The following is a 19,830-nucleotide window of genomic DNA, read 5'->3' on the forward strand; positions in this document are numbered from 1 at the left end:
GGCTTTCTTTACCCCCCCCATGTTTTTGATACCTTCCTACCTTCCATAAATGCATGTTTTTCTTTAATAATCATTGATGTAAATTGCAACTGCTTTGGTGTTTTTTTCTCCATGCATATTTACCAGCCTCTCAAACCAATGACCTGTATTCTGTAACGAGATCAATATATCTGAATTACATCAGACTTGCTGTGCTGTGAATGCCTTTAGAGCAATAAACTGTGGCTTAAAGAGGGCTTTAGAAGTTTGATGAATGAACGTTTTATTTTCTAAACTGAATTTTTCTCCCTAAATATTTTTGCAGGCTAGCAATAGTGTTTTAAACCCATCTTGTAGTCTAGCAATGAATGTAAATTGTGCACCACTCTAACATCTTTTGTATAGAGCAACACTTCAGGTTAAATTAACCAGAAATGCATCAATAAACAAAAATGAGCAGCCCTTTTAGATGTATCATGTTAACTTTCAATTAACTTGTTCCCTACTACATAATGTTTAATAACTTTATGAGGTCTGATAAAGTCATATACTTGAATTTTTAGCTAAAAATCATATTAACTGAAATTACATCTATAATGATGTTATTGCTTTCATAGATAATGATTAGAATGGGCTCTGGGAGAAGCACCACAAGGGAAAGACTTACATTTTCTGCGAGTCTTCCCTACATACCCACCACAGAGACCCAGTGGTGAGAACATACTTGATTAATTGAACCTTTAGGTTTCATCCGGGTTAGCAATTCCTGTGCTCGTCAGTGTCTCAAAGTAGGTAAGGGATGACTGACAGTGTAGCTGAGCAAAAGCAGTTTGACTTACTCTAGAACTTTACTGATGCAGAGACATGTATGCAAAACATTTGAAGTCAGCAATAAAGATGTGACAACTACGATGATTCTTTTTGTTTTGTTATTTTTCAAACCAAAAGGGATTGCATGTCATTTGAATAGAATTAGGTGCTTTTGTCTTTATAAGAGTAGTTTTAGCCTGAAGCATTCTCTTTGTTCTTCCATATGATTGTATGGGTGGATTGATTTTGACTGCAGCATGAGGGCAGTGCATTCCATTAATTCTGATTTGCTGTCTCCTCAGTGTCAGTGTTTTGTGTCCTTGCGAGGCCAAAATCACATACCACGGTTGCCCTTAAAAAGTCAACACTTCAGAGAAGTTTCTCGTACCGTGAACTTTGAGATAAATGTAGTAATATCTGACACAATGGAAATCGTGGCTGAAATTTCAGGCATTGCTGCATGGGTTAAAGTGCTAAATGTTTTAAATGTTTTCTTTTTAATGGTGACCAATGCATTTGTCAGAGATACTTATCTTCCCTCTCAAAAATGCTAATTTTCTTTTAACTAACAAATGTTTCTCTTTAATCTCCATTTGTCCATTCAACTGCTGGTTCTGATGGGGGAATAAAAGCAAAACTTCTAGAAGAATGTAAGTTCCTGTCCACAAAAACTAGGCTGTGTGCTGCTGAAAATTAATACTGATTGTGTTGCAAATTGAATTTGCAGTCCAAAAATGTGTGATTCTAACATTTTGTTGATAATTTGGTTTGCTATAGCTAGATGTTTTGTGCATGCAGTGTGCAGAAAATGCTACTGTACATAAATCAGTCTTCTGATATTTTGAACAAATTAATTGTGTGATTTTTGATTGTGTGCTATCTGAACATTAAAATCTTTACTCAATATCAGCATGAGAAATGTTTTATTACTACTTTCAGGAGTAAATATATTTGCTAAAAATAAATTCATTGGAATATATGTACTTACATACTATTTTACATGTCCAAGTTGGAGATACTTTTATATCCTTAAAAAACAGTGGATACAGTTATTTAAGCAGACCTCATCCTTTATGGGATCTCCTAACTCAGCTCTAGTGTCATGGTTAATTTAATAAGTTGTAAGTGCAGTGCATAGCACAGGAGTGGAGATGTGAGGTCTTTGATGTGTATCAGATGGAATATCCTGTATGTTGGGCAGTGTTCATGTCATGTCCCTTTTCAGAGTGTGCTTGCTTTTCCCAAGGAAGCATCTGACATGTACTGACCCTGAGAACTGCCTCTGAGGGGGAAAAGGACTGTCTTCAAAGTGCTTCTCTAAAGAAATGCACAAAAAGTCATCATCATGTAAAAATGTTGCCTTCCTCTTTGAAGCAGTGAGGAAGAGGAGCAAAACCCAGCTCAGCGTGGCCTGTTCCTTTTTCCTTAGCTGCTACAGCTCATTATGATTCCATGATCTGATTTCTCCTCCTGGCTATTTCCTCTGGATAGGGCTTTACAGACAGCTACCTCTTTCCATGCAACAGAGTACTTAATGTGTAATGATAGGGAAGACTTAAAATAAAAATCCACGTTTTACAATTTTAACTGGCTAGAGTGAGGCATGAGAACACAGCTAACTCTAATGATTGAAATATTTTGCTCAAGTGTCTAGAAATGACCCCAAAGTGTATTGCTGGACAGACGATTTACAACATTTAGACAGGAAAGTTCATGGGCATGTTATTAAACTGATTCCTTTAGATGACACTAAATTATAAACAAATGAATAATGTTGAGGAAGATACCTTTCTCACTATCTTAATAGCATAACCAGGATTTTTTTAATGCAAAAATGAGCATAGATAATGGTAACAGATTATAAATTACTTTAAATAGGTAGGTCACTTTGTCAGGTGAATAAATTCTGGTTTATACTGCTCATTCTAGAGTACTTGATAAATCATAAGTGTTAAATATTTGTTTCTCCTGGAGCAATTCACAAGATTGACTGTATTTTTGTGGGTTTTTTTAAGGAGAATCAGTACTACGCTTTTCCTACATCTTTACTTTTATTTGAAAACTAGTTACTATCTTTGTCATTTTTTATGGAGTCTTATTACACATTTTTTACTCCTGAAAAGTAGCTCCTAAAAGCATGCTTTGTAGATTAATTCAATATGTTGAGCACAATAAATGTGTGAAAACATCCATAGAGAATTTGGAAATACATAAAATGCTTAGAAATACAAAGCAATGATTTTTTTTTTCCTTCTGTGTGGTAAAAAAACCATTTTGTGTGTGGGTATATGTCTCACAATTCTTCATTCAGGATATGTTGGACTTAGAATTCAAGCGTCCTTTGGTTTTGTGAAAATCTGTTGAAATCTAACATATTGAAATGATATTCATTAAACTTTTTGGCCAAGATCTTCATCCACTGTAAATCAGCATATTTCAGTTGGAAGTGAGTGTAGCTACACTGATTTGCAAGAGTAGAGGGCTTCAGCCTCCTAATACAAAGGATACTTTAATCTCACTCTTCTATCAATGATTTGATTGCTAATTGCAATTCTGCTATCTCTGCTTACAAAACTGTCTCGCTGATGCTTTGAAAATATTGTAAAATTCCTCTCTGTTTCTTATATTCCATAATGAAGTGTTGCAACCTCCTACGATAACTCAGCAATCTCCAAAAGATTACATTGTTGACCCTCGAGAGAATATTGTAATACAGTGTGAAGCAAAAGGAAAGCCACCTCCTAGGTTAGTAGCATTTTGTTTTGCTTTTGTTGGCCTGACAGCATAGAAAAACTAGGAGAAAATAATGTAACTTTTGTAAACCGACAAGTATATGCATATGTATGTGCTTGCACACGCAGAAACACGCACGCACTCCTGCCTTAATTTAAATAGCTACCAGATAGTGTCATAAATTTGACTCTTCTCATACTGGACATTTAAACTTTTCTGTCATCATCAAGCTGCTGTAGTATTATTTTTTTTTCTCCTCAAAGCACTAACAATAAAATAATACTGGATTATTACAAGAGCAGATAGGTAAATGCCCATGGAAAGCACTAAGAGGCATGCCATACTATGAACTGGATCACATTCCAGATTTAGGCGTAATGTCTAAGAAGAATGGACGTTGAATAAATTCAGAGTAACACTAATAAATTCAAATTCAATATTTTGGAAATCATTCCATTTTACGAAACTCACTTTGAAATACATAAGCATTTTATCAGAAGTTGTGTAATGTGTACCAGTTTTAATGATCAGTAGCCTCGATTTGCCAAGTGTATTTAATTGCCTTAAGTTTGGGGTTTGGCAGAAATGGTAGCCCTGTGCGTAGATCAGATTCCTGATCATCTTCCATTTTAAGGCCCTGTTTCAGTATCTTGAAATATTTGAAAACTACTTATTTCAAGATACCGAGTACCTGCCCTGGAAACAGCAGGAGCCGTGATGCATTCTGGCATTGCTCGTAACTGCTGCTGATTTCAGAGGCTATGAAGGGAAATGTGCATCTCTCTGCTCTCAGTAGTGTTATGCTACAACTTACTAGCAAGGTTAGTCTATAATTGTTCATTCAGACACACACAGAGCTCATTAAATGTACTGCTGAATAACCAGGGGGTTTTCTACATTATTCCTTCTGGTTGCCTTGGGATTGTGGTCATTATCCTGCTGGGCAGGAGAAAGACGATGGAGATTATCTGTGATGCTGTCACTCTTTCTAGTGTTCTCTTAATGGTCGGAGTGCCATAAAGCTCCTGTTTACCAGTATTTGAATGTAGCAGGCACAATGCCATTCTCAATAGTCTGGGTGTTGGCCCGAAGGATCAGATGATTATTGCATACTTTCGGACAGCTCTACTGCTTCTGCAGATATTTCTCCTGAACACCTTTTTGGAGTTGGATTTACCTGAGAGAACAAGAGCACTGTCCGTGAGACTGACCTATCTGACTCGTGTGCCAGGGCTCTCCGTTCTACAGCCTCATCTTTCCCATCAAACCGATGTCTCACTTTGTTCCCCTGCTACTGAGGAAGTGACAGGATTTAAGTGCAGCATTTTCTGATGAGTTTTATAAGCTTGTGCTTAGTTTGCTTATTTTTAAAGAATGACGTCCAAATATTTTATTTCAATAATTAGTCTGGTCCATCAGTCTTGATGACCTGCAAATGCATACTGGAACTTGAGCTGCTTCAAAGCTCTGAAGTTGAAGATGAACTTTCTCAGTCCAGAGTGTGAATTATTTGTTAAAACAGGGGAACTTCTTTTTCATGAGAGCATAAAGGTTTATGGATATGTTACTACCTACAGCTTGAGCAGCAAAGATTCTGACTTCCATGTATCTCAAATTCAGGGATTTGTACCACATTTGCCACCTCTCATTTGAAGCTGCATTACAGTTCCCAGTGTCCTTCAGTGTTATTGGTAGCGGATGATTACAGAAACCCCACGTTCTGCAGCTTCACCCACAAGGTTGTAAGAAGCAGGTTCACTATTGGTTCACTATGCACACTAATCCTCCCAAAAACACAGCAGTGTGGTGCAGTGCTGCTGCTCAGGTCCCAGTTCTTCTGCTCTCCCCCACCACAACATGCAAATAGTCTTGCCCTCCTACTGCAGAAGGTCAGAGCACAATTTAAGTCACTTAAAATTTGAGCTTTTCTGGTACCGTATAGGTTTATACTTATAGGAAGCATTCTAACCAGTAAGCATATATAGTGTTTCTGTTTAAGATTATGAAGCTGAAATGTAACAAGTACAAAAATTGCTGTTTGCAACGTTTGAACCTGTGAGTGCTCAGCACTTCACAGGCTTTGGTCTAACTCTCTGTAACTATACTTTCAGCCATTTACAAAGCCTAAGTAAGAAATTGGTGTTTATGGCAGTATATGCTCATTGTGAATCTCTGCTTTTTACAGTTTTTTAATGAGTTCTAATACTCTTCATTCTTAGTGACTACTTTTCAAAACATCTCTTGCTTTGAGTAACACCAATATAAAGTTACTAGATTCGTTATGGGCTATCAGACTGCAAAATTTCATTTAAAGAATCATGGTGGTTTGCCAACCATGTGAAATCAAACTCACGACAAAGTCTTTAATTCACTTGCATAACTTTAAAATGGCCAAGCCAATTAAAAGAAATGGTTTCCTGCTGGGACCTGAGATGACACATTTCAGCCCAGAGCAAGTTTTTAAAGGCAGGTTTATAAACCCTTTCAACAATAGGTTTTATAATGGAAATGCTAATGCAGCTTTAGCAATATCAGTTCTCGCAGATGTTACTGTATCATCTTTAGTAGAAAGAAAATCTGTTCTTTTCCATATACGATTAACTTCAGAATCTTTTAATGTAATTTTTTTTTCAAATACTGACTTTGAAATGGCTCCTGTTAACAAGTTCAGCCAAGCCTTTTATCTTAAAGTATTGCTAGATTTCTTATAATAAAAAGTGCTCTATTACTTTATTAATTAATTTAGTTTGGGAACAAGTCTTACTTATGTGCTAAAGAAAAAATACAATGTATTATTGAAGATTACTTGTTTCTTCTTTCTCTCCATACAATCTACAAAAGGCAACTGAAGAAGAAACTTTTCTTCTTGTTTTTATTGTTTTAGCTTCTCCTGGACACGCAATGGAACTCATTTTGATATAGATAAAGATGCACAGGTAACAATGAAACCAAATTCAGGGACCCTTGTCATTAATATAATGAATGGTGGGAAGGCAGAAGCATATGAAGGAGTGTACCAGTGTACAGCAAGGAATGAACGAGGAGCAGCCATTTCCAACAATATCGTTATAAGGCCTTCTAGTAAGTGAAGTTCTTAACATTCATAAAATGTGAAACACTTCGGTTTGCTTCTTTTCCTATGAATGTTTTGCTTTTTTTTCCCTGTCTTAAAAATTTAATCATCAAAGTGATTGTGTTAGAAGGTATTGTATAGTTTCTGATATTCAGATTTAATAATGTATTGCATGTTCTCTCCAATATTCCTTAGAAAATTTAATAACCAAAATGCTTTCCTGACTTTTTTCAGTACGCCATGTACCTGTCATGTTTAAAATTGAGTTGTACATGTGATGCTACAATTAAAATAAAATGTTTAAATTGTTAATGCACATCATTGGTGAGGACAATTTTTATTCTCTTTCTGATGCATGTATCCCATAGTTTTTATAACAGATTTAATACAGAACAGATTGGGACCAAAAAGAATATAAAGCTAAAAAATTTTGATTAATGGTAGACTGCCTCTACAGCTTTTTATGCAATTTTTCTCTCAGGTCAGTTTTTCAAGGTTCTCAGCTTAAAATGTGTTGTTCTTACATCTTTTAATAAAACTGTGTGTGTATAATACTGTTTTATGAATGTCTACCTTTTTTTCTAATTTAGTGCATCGCTTTTTTTTTTATCATCGTCATTAAAACGTTCCAAGATACTGTTATAGAACCTTTAGTGAGTAGCCAAAATCATTTGAATCAGCTGGTTATACTTTCAGCGAATCATTGCTATACAAAATGTTTTAAAGAAAACCTACTTTTCTCCCAAGAAAACATAAACAAGAAGAAAAATTAAATCTGTAGTAAACATGATATGACTTAACATTCTGATGCATATATTTCTTCTGTTTTTCTGGAATATTATGTGCATTTCTTCCTTAAATTCTGGAATTTTTATCAATCCATAGTTTGTATATGTGTTAAAATTATTTTCTATAGGATCACCTTTGTGGACGAAAGAAAAACTAGAGCCAAATCAGGTTCGAGAAGGTGATTCACTAGTACTACACTGCAGACCTCCTGTTGGCTTACCACCACCTATAATATTTTGGATGGATAATGGTGAGTGTGGTTTTTATGCAGAATTGGTTTCCTTTTTGCAGTTTTTCTACATAGCTGATCATTGCTTACCAAGACCACAGATGGTGGAGTTTCCCTCTAAATTAAAATTCAAAGAATTTCCATTTCTGTAGAAATGAAGAAACAAGCAGACATGCAGCCCAAAAGCATGAAGCCAAAAGCAGACGGAGATCTTAATGTAAGTTGTAGATTAACCCCCTGGGGAAGAATGGGAAGACAAGGGAGCTCAAGAGGAAACTTAGAAAGGTTTATGTATTGACAAACCCACAAACAGCGTAATCGAGTGAATGTGGAGTCTGCAGATTGTAATAAAGGAGTGTGTATTATAACTGAGATAAATGCACTCTTGTTTTCCCTTAGCTTTCCAAAGGCTGCCTCAAAGTGAAAGAGTTTCCCAAGGTTTAAATGGAGACCTTTATTTTTCTAATGTACAACCAGAAGACACCCGGGAGGACTATATCTGCTATGCAAGATTTAATCATACGCAAACTATACAGCAGAAACAACCCATTTCTGTAAAAGTCTTTTCAAGTAGGTATTGCATTACCTAATTACATACTTACATAGTATTTAGCCAGAATTCTCAAGTTATTTGCCAAAGTTAAGTAGTGTTACTCTGAGGAATTTTGTCATTTTAATTCTGAATAAGAAATTGCATTACTGTATAAACTTAAAATGTAATCTCCAGTTTTCTGACATATAATTCATTTTAAAAGTTGTCATTTTTTCCCTTTATAATGCTTTGTCTTATGAAAAAATGTTTTGTAAGATTTGAAATACTGAAAAAATTTGGTGTAAACATCCCAATAATTTTCAGATGGTTTTCATGTCCAAGAATATAAAGTTATTATGATTATTGTAACTATTGAAACAAATTAATCAATCATTTGATTAACTCGCCGTGGCCATATCATCACCTTTTGATTCCCAGAACTTTGATTTATCCCTCTTGTGTGCATTCTTCATGATATTCTGTTTATTTCAGTGGATTCATTGAATGACACTATAGCTGCTAATTTGAGTGACACTGATATTTATGGTGGTGAGTTATACTGGTCCCCACTGATATTCCCTGTTTCACAGTAGCATTTAGTTAACTAACTTCACCTCCATGGCTACTTAACCTTTTGCTTCCTTTTCAGTTTCTAATAAAGGTATCTATTAGTGCTGGTGATAATACATGCTTTAGAAAGGGACTGCACAGTGTGAGTCTTGCAAATATTTAATGTTTCAATGTTATTGTAACATGTGGCTCCTAAAAATATAAACTCTTATAAAAATGAGTCCTTTCACACTGGGGCAGATTTTAAAAATTTGATTGCTTCTATACTGTGTTGCTTTTTTATATTTTTCCTCCAATTTACTTAGTAGTTTGATATGTTTATTATCACTAGGACTATTCAATATCCCATGCTGCATAATAAATAACAACAATTAAGCATTTAACAGATGCACTTCACGTTTAATAGCTTATTGAATGTACCATTCATTTTTAACATATTTCATAAGTGTAAAACTGGAATTAATTAAAATCTAAACACTTTAATACTATCTGTATAAATAACTTTGTAGGGGAAAGATGAGTTTTGTTTGTCTGGTGTTAAGCTGATCTTTACATTAATCTCTGTTGAATGGTCTTTTGTATATTGTGAATTAAATCCTCCTGAACAGGTGTATGCATGTTTAGCGAGGCTGACTTTGGAGCAACACTGATACTGTAACACTTGAGGTTCTAGACTCTCCACTTGGTGTTGTGTGAAATAGATAGAAAATACATGATATTTATTCTATTTTTGTCTTTTTCCTTGTCAAATGAGGCTTTGTACATATTAAACCATAACTTACGGGAATCTAAAATAAAACAGGGGCACAGAATATATTCATTCTCTTCATAAAAGTAAGGTGTCATTCAGGAAAAAACACAAAATATGTACCAGAACACAGAATGATATATTAGATACATTTAGTGAGGAAAACACCATTCAGTTGACTTACAACTCAGAAATACCAGAGGTAATTCTTCTGAATTTTCATAGTCTTGCAAAATGAGTCAGCAGTCCTTAACAGTGCCAAAACTGGGTAATTAGTTATTGCCTGTGACTATCAATTGTGTTCTTGACTCCAGATTGCCCTTTTCTCCCAACTTTAAGTTGTCAATGTACTAGTTTTTAAGGAATTCATAGCACATACTATATTAAAATTAAGTGTTCTATTTATGTCAACCAGTAAATCCTGTACCCTAATAAACAAGAGTTTATTATGTTTCTGCTCACATTTTTAAAAAATGCAATAATGTACTGTAATGGTTCAGACTACTACTGCACTTTAGAGCAATTTAATCCTATATTTTAAAATTTCTATAGAAGAACATTGGAGTATTTACAGAAAGCACTCTGTTATTACAGAAAGCACTCTTATTCTGACTTCCATGAAGGCACATGAAATACCATAACACTTCAAAAGCCAACAGAGTGTAATGTCAGAAATGGGTCTTATATTTATAGCTGTCTGTTTACTGTGGTTATTTCTTGTGGGTTAATCAATGGTTCTTTATTACCAGACTGGGGAACAGCTTGAATTCTAAATTTGAAGTCAAATTTATAGTAAGAGGAGAATACAAGGCTTGAATTCTGAAAAGACGCCTCACGTTGTCTAGAAAATACTGAACAAAGGATATTGCAAAGTGGAGTGTACCTTTTATCCCCTTGGTTTATATTTCTGAATACAATAGCTTTGCTTTATTTGTGTTTTGATGGAAGCCCAGAAGATTTTCATAACTATCAGTCTTGCACTATGACTCACATCAGTGACCTCTTACTCCCCGTAATAGTTCTGCTGAAGTGAATAGGGGCTGCTAAGGATTAAGGCTCAGCATCCATCCATCAGGCTGCATAGTTGCCTGTGTAAAAACTATCTATCAATTGCTCCCATCTTTAATAATAACATTTTTCATGTATGTGTTCAAAATTGTAGCATTTAACAGGTTGAGATATGTTATGTCTGTCAAAAACCTAATTTGTTGAGCTGTGTAGTTGTGTAACACAATGATTTTTAATTAAATGGCCAATGTGGAGCAAAATCTTTGTCCAAAATGCATTTGATCAGTATTAAAATAAAATTTAGACACTAATTATTTTATTTTTTCTTGTTCCAGCAAAGCCAGTTACAGAGAGGCAGCCAATTCTTCTCACACCAACAGGTAGCTCAAGTACCAAAGTGGAACTCAGAGGAAATGTGCTTTTGTTGGAGTGCATTGCAGCAGGATTGTGAGTAATTTTTTAGACAGTGTTTTTCTAAATAAAAATACAGAAACAGAGGGAAACATTTCAGAGATGCTTAAAATGTTACCACTGTATAAGCTTAGGTATTTCAAAGAAACAGAAATGTAAAATGGAAAGAACTCTTTTAAGGAAGTCCACCATTTACTTGGGCATCAGTAGATTTTAAAACTGACTCTGAACAGAAGTTTGGCCTCTGCCTTCTCATAATCTGAACCCTATGCACAGGATTCAGGTTGTACTATTGTTTTTTTAAAGGATGCAAGCAACAAATGCCATAGGGTAAACTCAGACACACATCTGCAGAACTGCAGTCAGGAATCAAGCCTCTGATTTTTTTCCTAAATTTACAATCATTAGGCTCTCAAATTGTATAAAAATAGATAAGAATCTGCTGGTCTAATCTGAAAAAGCTGCTTACAGATGCTAATAATTACTTAGTAGATCAGCTAGGTGGGAGTTGTTAGAACATACCTTCAGCTCCTTACATCCAATTTCTCATTGTAATTGAGTTTAATTGGTACTTGTTTCTTAGATGTAATGCAAGTTTGCTTCTGCTGGTTATTGTGCAAGTAGAAAATGACTAAAGAGCAATTTAATTTCATCAATTTGATTTTAAATCAGTTCATTGTTAGGAACAAATCTGAGAATAGATTGGTTCGTGCAGAAGTGGAAAATCTTTAGTACTATTTGAGGAACTGGAAACGTGTTTACAGTGCACAAAAGCATATAACGCAGAGTGCTCTGAGGTAGCCATGAGGAAAGCCAATAAAAATGGGGCCAGACTCTTCTCAGTTGTGCCCGGTGACAGGACAAGGGGCAACAGGCACAAACTGGAACACAGGAAGTTCCACCTGAATATGAGGAAAAACTGCTTTAACTCTGAGGGTGACCGAGCACTGGCACAGGCTGCCCAGAGAGGTTGTGGAGTCTCCTTCTCTGGAGATATTCAAAACCCGCCTGGACACCATCCTGTGCAACCTGCTCTAGGTGATCCTGCTTTAGCAGGGGAGTTGGACTAGATGATCTCCAAAGGTCCCTTCCAACCCCTACCAATCTGTGATTCTGTGTAATTGCAAATGATGCAGCACAGCATCGCACTCGCGTTCACTTGCGTAAGCTCCATAGGGCATGCTCATGCACAGCTTGGCACAGCTTGAAACGAGCATCAGTGCAGTGTTCCTGTCTCAGCTGTGGTCTGCTCAGGTGTCTGCATCAGCACCACTAGTGCTCACTAGAGTCTGCACTACAGTTACGTGCTTTTTCACAGTCCTGCAGTAAAAGTATTCAGTGATCCAAACTCCAGTAAAATGGCTGGATAAAAATGGGGAAGAAAATAGAATATTATGCATTATATGGCTTTGTTTCTTTAGCTGTCATGTAATTTTTTAAAAAAAATTGTCCACAAAGGGCCAGATTCAGACTATGTTTAAAACATCTATTCATAATTGCTGATAGTATAATTAAAATTCAACTTTTCTAGATGTCTCTGCTACAAAATATGTGATATTAGACTGGTAAGGGAATAGTTGCCTTGAATCATTAGTGTTTGAGAGAGGACATTCTACTCACTAAGCAACGCCTTGTAATTTCTTGTAATATTAAAAGCGTATCTCCATGTGTTTGGACAGCTTTCAACTTCAGTGGATAAGGTGGCGCATAGCCAATATTTAGGCATGGTGCAGTGACAAGTAGCTCATACTTGACTCAGCACTGACTTTTTTTCTTGATTTCTCATAGGAAATATTTCATTCTCCTTACAGCTCTGCTGTAAAATTTATGATGTTCATGAAGCATTAGGGTATTGCTCAAATGAAGGACAATTATAAACTTGTCATTATCTAGAAACTACCTTTTAAAGCACTGTGAGCATCAATTTAATAGTATAAGTGCAATAAGATTTGAAATACACTTGTATTCATTTCTTAACCATCAGGATTTTTAGATTAATCAGTAGACAAATGTATTCTATACTTATTAAGCCTACGAACAGATGGCCATTGACAGTGTTAGTGAGGCTTGTCATTTCCTAGAAACAAATGCTGGCATGTTTTGCACATTTGCTGGACATCCCCCAAAATCTAGGTAAAGGCTCTTAAAATAATTATTTGTAAAATATATGTTCAAAAAATTAATGTATTGAACTTTTATCTTCCTTTTCTCCAGTCCCTAAATTTGATCTGTGCTTTTGCTTCTCCAGACCCACACCGGTAATCCGCTGGATTAAAGAGGGTGGGGAACTGCCAGCCAACAGAACCTTTTTTGAAAACTTTAAGAAAACTCTCAAGATTATAGATGTTTCTGAAGCTGACTCTGGGAACTACAAATGCATAGCAAGAAATATATTAGGTTCTGCTCATCATGTCATTTCAGTAACTGTGAAAGGTAATACTAAAATAATCCTTAATGCAATATTGTCAGTGTCCAGAAAGCAAGATTGGAGTAAGTTTTCTAGGATAAAATATAGCTGAAATGATGATGGTAAAAATATAGCTGAATGATAATGGTAAAAAACCCAAACCCTCAGGACATGATCGTTAAAGTGACCGAATTCTACCACTGGAAGGACTTTACTATCTCTAATCTCTTTTTTCTTTTTTTAATACGGTATTTTGTTAATCAACAGGCTAAATTGAGACTGTAGTATAACAGAAGTAAAATAATTTCTTAGCTTGTACCAGCGCTCCATTTATTTTAGATCCTTTGATTAGCTATTATTAGACTGCTTCTTTTCCTTGCTTTTGTATCTTCCTCCCCATCTCTCTTCTTCATCTCCTTCTTATTTTCTCCATCTTTTCTGGTCTCCATTCATATAGCCCAGATTCTTCCTCTTCTCTATTTTACTTTTTGTCTTATGGTCTTACATTCTTCCTTTTTCTCTCTTAATTGACATTTTCATTTTTCTATCATCTTCTTCATGTTTTTACACAAGATGATGTCTTACTAGTTCTAAAAACACTTGCAGTATGTTTGTCCAAATAGGAGTTGTAAGTATGTTTTGAATACCATGAAACAAAAACCTGGAATGACAGCTAATTAGTCATTCAAATAATCAACTGTAGTGCTTACTTTGCATGCTAAATAGCCATTTATTTTATTGTAGAACTGTGTCATTTTATAATCACATTCAAACTCCTTTTTAAGAGCAGAAGTTTCATTTTCTGTTTGCATCTGTCCATCAATCCGAAATCTGAAATTTAATTGCAAGATGTGATAACATATGCTATTTGTGGTTATTTATTGTAAAAGAGATGGAGACATAGATGAATATCTTTTGGTAAGGACAGTATTTCATCCCTTTTGATCTCTGTGTATTTTCAGCTGTCTCAGATAAACATCTGGCCCCACTGTAATCACTCATTGAATTCTGCGAGACTGAGGATTTTGCCATTTTGGAATTTCACCCTTGACATGAAATCTTTTTATGTAATCAAACCTGAATTCGTTTCTAACAGCCTAGCTACTGTGAGCATGGCTATCTCTGAAATTAATCAAAAGACCACTCTAGTCTTTGCGGATGCTATACTCAGATAAATTTTGCTTTCTTTATGAAAGGCAAATGAGGTTCAAAGCAGGCAACCCTGAATGAAACAAAGAACCTCTTGTTGCTTATCTCAGAATTTTGAAGTAAATAGCTGCCCCCTTTTTAATGCAGCGCTTAGCCAGTAATTCTGTCTTCTCAAAGTATAATCTACCAGTTAATCATTGACTATCACATATATATATTAAAAAATTATTAACGATGTAAGTCTATATCTATACATACCTTGTTTGAATTATCTTCCGGTTACAATGAGCATGCCTTATGATTTTTTGTACATCAATTGCTGTGTTTCTCTTCCTAACCCCAGCTGCCCCGTACTGGATAACAGCACCCAGAAACTTGGTCTTGTCTCCTGGAGAAGATGGGACATTGATCTGCAGAGCTAACGGCAACCCGAAGCCTAATATAAGCTGGTTAGCAAATGGCGTTCCCATAGCAAGTAAGATTCTTAATTAACTTATGAGGGGATGAGTAAGAGAATATGAGGAATATCAGGGTGTTTTTTCAAATAGAAATGAAGAGCATGTATTTGAGTAGGTTTTGCCTGACAGGTAATACTAAATTATAAATGGGGTGATAAAAATAACTGTGGTTCATAGAAGTGGAACAACAAAATGTGCCTCTAACGTGCTTAAGAGCACTAAAATTTGTGACCATACTCCTGGTTATCCTGTCTGGTGTTCTGCTGGTAGTATCCTTGTGGCCATAGTTAACAAAGCTGCGCCGTGCCCCTTTGACAGGGATTGGCTGGGGTGTCATTTTTACCCTTGTATTGCTGTGGCAGTCACATTTGCTAGATCTCTCCTTTGCCACCCTGCTGCAACACTAATTTTGTCTAGGAGTTGTAAAGGTGACATAAAAAGTCAAGTCCTCACCTCTGTGGATGTACAGAACACTTTTGCAGGATTTGCAGCTTAGATTATGTTTGAGCCTTCCAGGCTTTATCACTAAAAACCAGCAGCAGCAGCAAAACTGACTGGATGCGTCAGCAAGTGCCTGGCAAACAGCTTGTGCCAAGTAGGTGTCAAAGAAAAGGAACCCCTAAGGCAGTGAAACAGCTGTTTCTGTGTGCATGGGTAGGAAAAGCAACCCTGAATTGGTGATTGAGTCACTTAATTGTTGCAGTGTTGCTGTATGACAGACACAAGATAGCTGCTATATACAGCACAACTTTACTTGGGAAGAACTTCCTGGAGGACACTGCAATGTGTTGTCAGTTGTTTTTGCACTCAGCGTAGCCTGTACCATAAAATCACACTTGTTTCTTCTACCTTGATGATCAGAGGGCTGGAGCACCTCTCCTATGAAGACAGGCTGAGAGAGTTGGGGTTGTTCAGCCTGGAGAAGAGAAGGCTCTGGGGAGACCTAGTTGTGGCCTTCCAGTACCTGAAGGGCCCTACAGGAAAGCTGGTGAGGGACTGTTTACAAGGGAATGGAGTGATAGGACAAGGGATAATGACTTTAAGCTGAAGGAGGGTCAATTTACATTAGATATAAGGAAGAAATTCTTTACCGTTAGAGTGGTGAGGCACTGGAACAGGTTGCCCAGAGAGGTTGTGGATGCCCCCTCCCTGGAAGTGTTGAAGGCCAGGTTGGATGAGGCTTTGGGCAACGTGGTCTAGTGGAGGGTGTCCCTGCTTGCAGCAGGGGGGTTGGAACTAGATGATCTTTGAGGTCCCTTCCAACCCAAACCATCCTATGATTCTGTGATTCCATGATTCCTCCGATATAAAACCAGACAATCTACCCTGTTGACTTGTGAGAGATAATGTGCTCTGAAATACTCGTCTGTGCTGACCTATTGGAAGTATGACAGTGTAACTTTCAGGAGTTTCAGGGAGTGTTTAAGTCTGTTGATGAAGTAAATGTCATGGAGTTTGGGACATGGAGGAGGATTCTGTACAGTGAGAATTTAAGAAATAGCAACAGGTAAATGAGAACCCTCATTAGATATATTTGAAATATTTGGGATACAAAAGAAATGAAATTGAACAGGAGGGAAAAATATACAACTTTGGTGGGAAAAGTAAGGGTATATATTGAAACAGATAGAAATATTTAGCAAATAACCAGTTTCAGGAATCCTCATTAAATGAAAGTTGATATCTATAGCCTGAGATTTAGAATGAGAAGTTTGCATTGGTTAAATAAGTTATGTAAACTGACATTAACCACCATTTCAGTGAGGTATTTCTTACCTCACCAAACAATGGTAAGTAATCCAGGAAAAGAGGAAAACATCAATGTAATTTTATATTGTGTATATTGTACGTACCTATAGCATAATGCATGCTTTATAATTGAAGTTTGGTACCTGTCATGCTCTTTCCTTTCTCAGTTTTGGGCAGTCTCATCTTCCTTACTATTTTCTATGTAGTTACCATTAACTTTTTTTCTGTTTGTTTTGAGGAGATTTTTATCCTACTGTCCTGATAGTTTAACTCTTATTTTCAGGCCTTCTGACTAGTAAATTTTTTTTCACCTGGCTGTGAAATCCACCTTTGCCTCCCAGCGCTTCCTTGTCAAAGCTGTAGGACATGCCGTTCAAATGACAGACAAGTACATTTTCCAAAAAAGCAATGATATGTTTTGCATTCTTGCAGGATAGGAGTAAAACATTAAGAAATAGAGAGTTTTCAGAAGCAGCTGAGGGATGCCACTGAGTTTCCCAAATACAAGGGCAGCATACATTGACTGGTTGGCCTCGAGGAATCAGTACATAGAGTCTTATTGAAGGGAACTCAGTAAAAATTAAAAGACTTTAATTAAATTACCCACTCAACCTCAGTAGGGAGAAAAAAAAAAAAAGAAAAGAGCACAGGAAATAAATAACTGGGTAGCTCAGCCTTATGTTAAAGGTCACTTTCACTGCTGAGAAAAGCTGAAGTTTTACCCACCTTAAATATTTAAGTGCAAATTTACTGTATGTTCCAGTACATTGAGTCTGTCAGGGCATCTAAGAAAGAGAAGCATCGCGATCACAGAAAGTGCAGTTCTTAAGATTCTTGTGATTTTGTAGTATTCTGAGTTATCAAAAGCTGGTCTGGAAACTACCAAGTACAGTGTGCCTTTTTGTTCACTTGTTACTAAATTATAGAATTAAGCTCCTCTTCTTCCAACTGAGTGATTAGTAAATCACTGTAAAAGGAAACTAAAGCAGCTGTTTCAGCTTTAGGGCAGTGCTGAGAGCGCTACACCCATGGCAGGGTTTCAAAGAAAAAGAGCTACATTTGAATTTCAAAGCCCTGCTGTCATCATATATCCCACAATGTGCCTCCTGTGGCCCAGTAATCTGTTTGCAATACTTTAATTTTCTATTGGAAAGCACAACTGGGAGATGCTTAATTCTTCCGATTTTGTTTTTCCATAATAGAGTCAGACAAGGAAGGGGGAATGTTGAAGACAAGAACCATTCGTCCATATCTCAGTCAAAGAGAGAGGCTTAAATACCAAAAGAGAAAAGGGAAGAATAAAGAAAAAAACAGTATGTCTTAAGCCCCTATGAAAAAAAATTGCAATGGTGTAAATTTTGTTCCATATTATATTAACCAGAGTAAAAAAGATATTTTTAAAGGAAGATTGTCGGTTCCTTTGAAATATTTTAATTAATTTTCTTCAACAGTAACACTTAAAAACTCCAGCATGTCTGAAAAGCAAGCTGCTTCAGACATGCTGGAGTGATAAGGACCTAACCTCTTAATGTTTACTCACAAGAGTAATTTGAACTCACATGCAAAGTCCCATTGAGGTCAATTAGAATTACTTTGGCAAGTAGCAACTGAAAGTTCGGGCCATGACTCTGTCTTGCCTTGTGCTTCAATTAACACTCGAGATCTGCATTATTTATACCACTGCATAATCCGGTGTTTTACTGCTTAGATATTCAGCATGGTTTTACAAAAGGGAAACCATGCATAAAAGTATCTCAACTTTTAAAAAAGTAACAACCCAGATTAATTGGGAAGGGGAAGCACTTTCATAATTGGACTTCAGAAAGGCATTGCAAATACTACACAAAAGACTAATTTATTGGTTCACTGGTTTATAGTTCATGATGAGCTATTAAATATTAAATACACACACTTAGATTTATACAAAGTAGTACACTGAAAGGCACTGTTTATTTTCTTTTAACATGTTCTTTGCTTGTTTATATCACATTTCACATTGAACCTTAGGTTTTAGTTAGTCTCCATTAGTAATCCCATTGAATTTAAGGGAGAAACATTAGCCCTTAGATTTCCTTCTTGAAAGGCCTTGATAATCCCTGGCTCAGAGACTCATCATCCATTGTATTCTCTGTGAGTCCACAAACAAGCTGTTCACCACAGCCATGGGAGGGTGGGGAGAAATCTGCTGGACTCTGATGCCCCGAGGAGTTCAGTCTTGGAGAGGAGGTAACTGCCAGGACAGGCATTTATCCACCGCTTCTGCTGTCATTGTGTTGGAACTGTGCATCTGGCCTAGGAACTGCAGCAGATATGAAAACCTCTGATGATCAGGGGTTTTTTATTCTGCACAAGGATGGTCATGGCTAGTGCAGGTAATACCTTGCTGTCCCTTTGGAGGTAATAGTACTATCAGAATCAGAAACTTGGAAACAAGGATTTCAGTGTTCACAGGAAAATATTTTTGCTGAGGAGCAAGTGAGAATGGTGAGAAAAGGAAAAGGGCATTTTCTTCCATGTCCCATCTCCTCCAGAATTAAGTCTTTGTCAGTTCACTGCAAGGGGTAGAGTAAGACAAAACTGGATTACTGAAGTTTCTAGTTTTTCTTGCTTAGGTTCAGTCTTGGTTTGACCCTATAGGTTCTCAAGTGTCTGATGCACTATACTGCCCACCCTTGCTGTTTCACTACCAATTTTGTGTTCAACTGCAAAAGCATAGCTTCCAGCCCACCCAACCCCTGAAGGAAAAAGGATTCTAGTCACTTAACGTTCTCTACATACATGATATGGTACTTAGGCAGTATGATCAGACATCTGAGAGAACAGGTCTGTCTTGCATGATAGTCCCTGATTTGGGCTCTCAAATGTTAGGAGGCAAGTCAGCTACAGCCAGCAGGATGTTAACTGGATGCTCATTCATAGACCATATGGTTTATGATCTACAGGAAACCAGGAGGTCCCTCCATAAGGGACTTGTCTTCTTATCAAGCCACCTCAATGATTACACATTGGATATCCCTCCCAGTTTTCTTGGGTGATTGGTTGATGATGATGTGAAGTCTTCGTTCTATCACATTTTCCTGTTCTTCTAGCTAATATATCTGAAAACAAATGTCCAAAATTATACAAATAATTCTTCAAAAATCCCTTTTCAGTCATTCAGTTGTAGTTAGTTTTAACCACAGAAA

General features: G+C 36.5%; 1 protein-coding gene across 35 annotated transcripts in view; it reads left to right on the forward strand.

The window, feature by feature from the left end:
- The window catches only part of NRCAM (neuronal cell adhesion molecule), a 165,720-nt gene that overhangs the window by 93,353 nt on the left and 52,537 nt on the right, over window positions 1–19,830 (forward strand). For 19 of the 35 annotated variants that reach the window (XM_075744408.1, XM_075744416.1, XM_075744379.1 and 16 more), the window contains 9 exons: window positions 1,422–1,439; window positions 3,429–3,534; window positions 6,407–6,603; window positions 7,512–7,634; window positions 8,013–8,183; window positions 8,638–8,694; window positions 10,807–10,918; window positions 13,131–13,315; window positions 14,782–14,913. In XM_075744408.1, coding sequence (XP_075600523.1) covers window positions 1,422–1,439; window positions 3,429–3,534; window positions 6,407–6,603; window positions 7,512–7,634; window positions 8,013–8,183; window positions 8,638–8,694; window positions 10,807–10,918; window positions 13,131–13,315; window positions 14,782–14,913 — 1,101 coding nt within the window. The remainder of the gene's footprint in view (window positions 1–1,421; window positions 1,440–3,428; window positions 3,535–6,406; window positions 6,604–7,511; window positions 7,635–8,012; window positions 8,184–8,637; window positions 8,695–10,806; window positions 10,919–13,130; window positions 13,316–14,781; window positions 14,914–19,830) is intronic. The other 16 variants (XM_075744457.1, XM_075744611.1, XM_075744601.1 and 13 more) reach the window with 3 other exon arrangements.

This window comes from Balearica regulorum, chromosome 1 (genome assembly GCF_011004875.1).
Source record: "Balearica regulorum gibbericeps isolate bBalReg1 chromosome 1, bBalReg1.pri, whole genome shotgun sequence".
In the NCBI taxonomy this organism is placed as follows: Eukaryota; Metazoa; Chordata; class Aves; order Gruiformes; family Gruidae; genus Balearica; species Balearica regulorum.